A 7533-nucleotide genomic window follows, 5' to 3' on the forward strand; every position below is an offset into this window, starting at 1 on the left:
TTTGGTGTAGGGGAGAGAAGGGAACGAAAATATATGTATATATATGCAATTTTCTCTCGCTTTATACAAACACAAACACATTTTATACATTTGTGTTTGTATAAAAGCGAGAGAGGCGAGGGAGAGACTGTCGAGAGTGGCGAGTGAGATTCACCAGGGAGAGAGGCGAAATAGCAACAATTTACTATGGGGTACAATAATTAAATCAAACTGTGGTTATGATATTTTATTTAAATTAATAGTTTGCTATTATATACAATTTTCTCTTACTGAATTAAAGTGTCGATTCTCCAATTGTTAAGTTGTCAGAGTTGAGACCCGCAAATAAATATATTAACCTGATTATTATTTCGTGATTGGAGTAAATACCCTATCTTCAATTTATTCTAATGAAGATATATAACACTTTGATTAATTGGGGATATTTTAATAATAAATAAATAAATATATTTTCTACAAAGAAAATTGCAGCAAGCTACTTCTCCCTTTATGAACAACAGTACATTTAAAAGGATTTAACTCGTATATAATGTATATTGACTGTACAAATTTGTTATAAAAGTCACTCTGAGAGTAGTTAAGAATAGCTATTCCTTTTTTTTTCTTTTTAAATTAAATTTGCCTTGGGTAGCAAGGGATTTGATTTGAACTCTTACCTCGAAAATTAGAAGGTAAACGGTATAAATCAAAGAGAAAGGGGACAAAACCTTTTTTCTTTTTATAACTTATGTAAATAATTTATTTGTGTTATAATTTATTTGTCAAACAATTTTAAAGATAGTGTAATTATTTAGTTTTGATGATTTGACAAACAATGGGATCTGATCCCATGTGAGAATGGTGCTCCTGTATGAGAAAAGGACAACTGAAAAAAGTACTCTGCATACTCTGTCATCTGTAGGAGGTGGTGCGCGTCTGGTGCAGAGTGGCATGATCGTTGGCCAATAACATTGCTTCTAGGGTTTTGTGTTCATTACAAATAAGCTTCATATCAATGGACACAACCTTAGTTTTTGCATTCTGAAAGTTCAAAACATAGCAAAAGCCATTCTCTCCAGAAATATTCTCCTCAAGAACAACAAGGGACCTGATAGATCTAGAGTTTTCATTGTTCTTAGTTGTTGTAGGTTTATATTTCGGTACTTATTCTTGTAGATCTATTTCTGTGTTATAAAGGAATCAAATCAGTTAGTGTCTTTAACATTGAATCTGAGTTGTAGCTAGAGTAAGCTATGGTGAGTTAGTGAAGTCTAAATCGATTAGGGTTAATTGATTAGTGGGCAACAGAGTTGTTGCTTTGAAACTTGTTAGTAACAGAGTTGTTAGAGTGAGGGGGAAGGTATTTAGAGTTAAATTCACTAGATTGCAAGAGCTTGTAATCTGAATCTTTGCTCCTTGATAATAATGGAGGTGAGTTGAAATCATGTGAGTGCAGGTCATGGTTTTATCCTCCCTTGAGCAAGGGGTTTCCACGTAAACTGTTTGTGTCATTTATTTTAACGCTTTTATTTAAGTTACTATTCCAACTGAGTCAAGGGACCTGGTCCATTGACGTATAGTGGACGCATACATTCTATCAAATAGTGAACCCCGAATGAAATAACAAGATACAAACTGACTTGTTATAAGAAAGGACAAAAAGAATCCAAACTAGCAAACATCACAATTACAATTTTTTTGGAGGTGTGGTTCGGTCCCTCTTGTGTTTCCACCTTTCTGATGAAATACAACACATTTAAGCGATAGACTATTAATTTTTTTTTAAATCGCACTTACAATTGAAAATAAACAAATTCTTGAAACAATTATTTCATCAGCACTTCTTAATTAATTAGTTCACCTTCCTGCAGTTGACACGAATTTGGCCTCGCTTTCCGGTCAATGGTTTGATATCACCCATCTTAATCATAGACTCAGCAAAATCTTTGGAAAACATTCCTAAGTTTTTACTATATTTCTCAACAAGATCATCGGTGTTTCCTCCACTAAATAGTGCTTGATCAGAATGTAAAAGCCCTTTCTTGGACCTTAAGTCACTAAAATATTTTGAGTCGAAAAGAGCTGGTGTTGGATCAAGTGGAGCAAGATTGGAATCACCTCCACTACGTGGACAATTTGCTTGGCGTTGTCTTCTAAAGGTGGGATCAATGTTAGTCTCATTGTAAATGCGATTCCTGAAGGTGAAACATTGAGCAAACCCTAGTGTATGGGAACCGGAGAGAGCAACGAGGTCTTCCTCATCCAAACCTTGCTTCTTGAAGTTTTTGATAAGTGCAGGTAAGTCCATAAACGGAGTTGGAATATTGTCGTTGGCCGCGGTTCTACTTGCTGTAGTCGAGTCTCTTCTTCCCAGTTTCACTTTCCAACTTGGTCCATGTAGCTGTTCATGTAAAAATATCATGTTAAGAAACAAATTCATAATTAAGCTAGAGAATAAGTATACATTTAATTTATCTTATTTTAAGATAATAAGGGAGTAGTAGTAATACGCACAGCAACTACAGAGTCACGAGCTGCAACAGCTAAGATGTCAGCACAAGACACAACTTGACGTCCACAAACTTTATCAACCTCTGATTTAATTTTATCAATCACCTCAAATCCTCTGGCTGAATTGTTATTAGCACGAGAAGTCTTTTCACTATTAATAGTAGAAGTTTGATCAAGAAGAATTGAAGCATCACAACCCTGCATTTAGAAAGAAGTAGAATAATTAATAACGACGTACGTACCAAATATTAAGTGGGAGATAAAAAAGAAATTAAACTCACATTAACGAAACAATCATGAAAATGTAAACGTAGCAAAGAAGCACCCATTCGTCTCTCTTTTCTGACTGCATCCTCAACAACCCGTTTAATGGTTGGTAAAGCTTTGGGACAAATATGGTGGTAGAAATCATCGGACAAGTCCGAAAACGCCATGCCTGCTAGAGAAAACATGACTAACACATAAATAAAGAGAAAGCTACGAGAAGCCATTTTAATTTTTTAATGAAGATTATGAGTGATGATAAATGAGAGTAATATGTAGATGTATTTATAGGTCAATAAAAATGTCTACGAATGAGCCAACTTTGACAATTTCTAATTAAGAGGACAATTCATGCACGAAATGTTCAGACTATATAATTTATATCAATTATTTTCAATGCAAATTTAGTTGGGGCTGCGTCTCTCGTTTTATGATTAATTAAAATAAAATATAACCTACTACTTATTAGGAAATGTGTAGATTAAAATATATCAATTTTGACTTGACATTTATATAATTGTACGTTGTAGTTTCCACTTTGTGTAGCGGAAGCATTTTTTTAATGATTTTATCTGCTGGATTTTGTGTGTGGTTGGTGTGTGGTGGGGTGTGGGCTGCGGAGGAATATTGCAAAAGCAATTGAAATTTTTTAAATTACTTCTTCCCTCCAAAAAATATATATTCTCAATTATTTAGGAAAAAAATATATTAATCTATATATTGAATTGAATAGGCCAGTAAAAGGGGGTAAGACATTTTCTACTAGAGTTTCCTGTTTATAACAATGCTCGAATAGAAACTAGTAACTAAAGATAACAAACAATTGAAAACTAAGGGTGTGTTCGGTTGGTCAAATATGTTGAAAAATATTTTTTCTAAGAAAATGAGTTTTTAAAAAAAATGAGTTTTCTAATAACAGTAGGGAACACAAGTTTTACTAGTGACATTTCACATTGATTGTGTCCTTTCCATCCTCCAACAGACCTCATTTCCACCCCCACATTAGCCCCTACCTCCCTACCCTCACCTCTTTTTCTTTTTTTGTAAGGATATATATATAGCCAAAAGATTTACTTCATGAGAATGGTTATTTAGACTGATATTATATGAGGAAATTGTTAAAGACATATATAATGAAGTAAATATAAATATGTTCTATTTAACAATTTAAATTTGTAGATGAAATAATTATATATTGTCAGTATGATATCAGAGCAGGCATCGCTACCCACTGTCCCAAAAAAATAAGGCCAGCATGTGAGCCAAGTGGTGTGTTGCTCAAATAAATATGTTCTCTTTCGGATAACCTAAGCTCCCATGAGATATATAGTCATACAATTCGAAAGAGTAATTAAAGAGTTTTGCACATTAATTAATACTAATATTATATTACAAGAAACTACCAACTCTAGATTTGAAAAAGAAAAGGTCAACTTAGCTTTTCTAAGACAAAACAAAAGATAATCAAGAATAGTTGACTGACAATTATCAGAGTTCGTTTTTAGTGGATCATTCATTAATTATTTATAATTTAATTCAATAGTAATCAATCATATGGCACCTTGCCGTACCGCACTCACCAAAACTATTTTTTTAAAATATATGCTGAAGATCAGTAGATCAACAACTATGTCTGAATAATATGTTTGTGTATCTTTAATTTTGTCAACGTATTAATCAAGGTTTTAATAGTATCATGTTTCTGCATGCATGATCATATATATATATTAATTGGAAAATGAGACTGATGAAAAATTGTACTAAATTGAACTCGCTAGAGAAAATGTCATAAATTTTGCTCCTTAATTATATACTTATTAGTTTTAATCCTTTAGATATTTAAAAATTTATCAAATAATTTGGTCTTTATCTATTCTTTTAATATCAATTGCTTAGGTTTATATTAACGAAAATTATGCTTTTGCAAAATTAAACTTTTAACCCCTTTTTTTCAATTGTTTCTATCTCTCTGCTACTTTTTTTTTCAAATTACTCTTATGATAAGGATCATAACCTCCAAAATTTAAAATAAAATTTATGAAGAAGGTAGATATTAGATACTCCCTCAGTTTCAAAAAGAATGTCCTCCTTTTCTTTTTAGTCTGTTTCAAAAAGAATGACCTCTTTCTTTTCTTGGTAACATTTTATTTTTAGCTTTCCACGTGGCATGTTTAAGGCCACAAAATTAAAGGACAATTTTGTACATTTGACATAACTTTAATTTAGGACCACAAGATTCAAAAATCTTCTTTATTTTTTTAAACTCCGTGTCAAGTCAAACTAGACCATTCTTTGTAAAACGGAGGGAGTATTAGATATTAGTCCTAATTTTATTCAATGAAGGATAAAATGAAGCATATTATTGTTGTTAATGATTTGCTAAAAAACAGATTAAATTCGACAAAACTAATTTTTTTTTATCAGCTAAACTAATTAATTGGAGATAATTCCAGAGCCTGTTCTAGACTACTTTTGCTAGAGTTCCATTGAACTCAATGGTGCATCATGTGTGACTTTTTGCTGGATGAAATAAGATGCACGTCCAATTCTGGATGTAATTTATATATTAAAAAGATGTGTTTGGCCAAAAATAAAAGTGCTTTTAAGTAGAAAAGTTTTTTTTTTTTATTATTAGCGATAAGCTATAAATTTCTATTTCCTTCTGAAAGTAAAGCAAAAAAATTAGTACTTTTTTCATTTTAAATGATTTGTCCAATATATTTTAACTTGATAAGGAGTCTAAACAGTTAAAAAGGCCTTTTGAATCTTGTGTATTTAAATTAAAGATTTGTTAAATGTATCAAAATGTCCTTTAATATTATGGTCTTAACATGCAATCAATGTGAAAAGTTAGAACTAATTAAAGAGTTGCTAATTAAAAAGGTAATGAGACATACACTTTTAAGCGGACTAAAAAGAAAAATAGGACAAATAAATTTAAACGGAGAAAGTAACATTTTTAAGACAAAATTATCCTCACTAACTGATATTTACTATTTATTGTCTCGGATTAATTTGACCCACATATATATCTCGTGTATAAATATAGTTGTTTTTTAAAAATAATAATAAAACAATTAAAAAAAAAAAACTAAAGGTATGAATTGGGATGGAGGGAAAAGAAATTTGTACTAAGTTTGTTTGTCCCTCATTTGTTAGGAATAGGAGAACTTTTGTGATTATATATTTAACACTTTTTCTAACTCTTAAAAAGTTTGAGAAGAGGTTCATATTGATGTTTGGTCAAATGATTTGATTGTGCTTTAATCCATGTTTGTATTAGAAATTGAGATTTTTATATATCCTAAAATTTCTAACATGGTATTTTCTCGATTTGAGATTCGATTCGTGCTTGGTTTTGGCTGATTTTTATTGCATAAGCCTTTTACATAAGGGATAAACCAATTTTAAATTTTGGCCTCGAGGCTCTTTGTTGATTTTTTTACTCGATTTTTTAACTAAAGTTTTATATAGCAATATAAATGTCGATAAACTCGTATACTTACATACATAATATGATTTAAAAATATTGAGAGCTATTAATTTTGAGACGATTCGAAATGGAAAGATGATCTTATGAGGATTCATAGCACATTTGTTCGGCCTTCGAGGTAAGTTATGTTTACTCTTTTAGACATGGCTTAAGCGATAACTTATTGTATAAAGTGTATTATGGATCGAATATATTGGTAAAGCTGGAAGTTTGAAAGAATAACTTATTGTGTATGATCATGGTTGAGAACTAATTGATAGATATTATGTGACATAAATTGCTTATATATTGTTGCATCACTATATTCATGTGATACATCGTTTCGTGATGAGGTGGTGGCCATTCCTAAAAATTTTACTGGAAGACCAAGTCAGAAACTACTAGACGTCTCGCAGAGCGACTCTCAAAGAGGACGTTGAGACTGTTCGATTTTTTTTTTTGGCTTAATCCGCCTTTACTAAAGAAAAAAGAGTACACTTGTCAATGAAATAATGAAATGAAGAGAGGGGCTTTTCCAATCCTATGAGCTCTACGAGCTCAGAAGTCGTCAATCACTCGGAGGATTTTATCGACCGGAATATAGTGACGAAGGGCTTACCCCGAGACCTAGCATTGTTGAAGGTCAGGCTTAGGGCATGAGTTCTAAAGTTTCGAAAAGATATTTTATTGGCCCACTTACCCAACAAAAAACAATGCAAAAAGATACAAACAGAAAATCTATGGATAGAGTCTGTCCAAAAAAATTGATGGAAAATCAACTCTCTCCGTCAGTTTTATTTTTTTAATAGAAAATTGACGGACTTTAAGAAAATTAACCTTACCTGTTGTGTTTTTTTTTTTTTTTTTTTTTTGCAATTCCTCAATTTTTTAATTTTTTTTTTTTACAAAAATCAACGAACGTTTTTGAAATGCAAACTTGAAGTTGAGAGTATAAATAAAAATGTTGGAATATTTTATCAAAGAGCATGTGTGGTTGAGTGATAAAATTGACCAAAGTTATAGAAATTTCTTAGGTTTGATTATGAATAGCTGCATTTTGTATGTATAATATCTTTGAAAAATCAACCCTGTTCGTAGGGTTAGTTGTCTTTGGTTTTAACGATTCTGTCCATAAGTTTTTACGAAATCGATAATGTATAGTCCATCGATTTGGCATTGATTTTTCTTAAAAAATCAATCCTATCCATCAGTTTTGGCGGTTGATTTGACTCATTTTTTTAGTAGTGATACACCATTGAAAAAAGTCTATTAGAGGCCTAAATGTACTGTTTCAAAGAGATATATTT

General features: G+C 31.4%; 1 protein-coding gene across 1 annotated transcript; it reads right to left on the minus strand.

Moving 5' to 3' along the window:
• Positions 1–1608: 1608 nt before the first annotated feature.
• LOC102592776 (cationic peroxidase 1-like) lies at positions 1609–2994 on the minus strand. Its single transcript, XM_006365295.2, has 3 exons — positions 2772–2994; positions 2494–2688; positions 1609–2380 (listed from the first exon to the last, which is right to left on the minus strand). Exons 1-3 carry the CDS (start codon positions 2979–2981, stop codon positions 1832–1834), a joined length of 954 nt encoding a protein of 317 aa, XP_006365357.1. The 5' UTR covers positions 2982–2994; the 3' UTR covers positions 1609–1831.
• Positions 2995–7533: the final 4539 nt, after the last annotated feature.

The sequence above is a fragment of the Solanum tuberosum genome, unplaced genomic scaffold, assembly GCF_000226075.1.
Source record: "Solanum tuberosum cultivar DM 1-3 516 R44 unplaced genomic scaffold, SolTub_3.0 scf00546, whole genome shotgun sequence".
Taxonomy (NCBI): domain Eukaryota; kingdom Viridiplantae; phylum Streptophyta; class Magnoliopsida; order Solanales; family Solanaceae; genus Solanum; species Solanum tuberosum.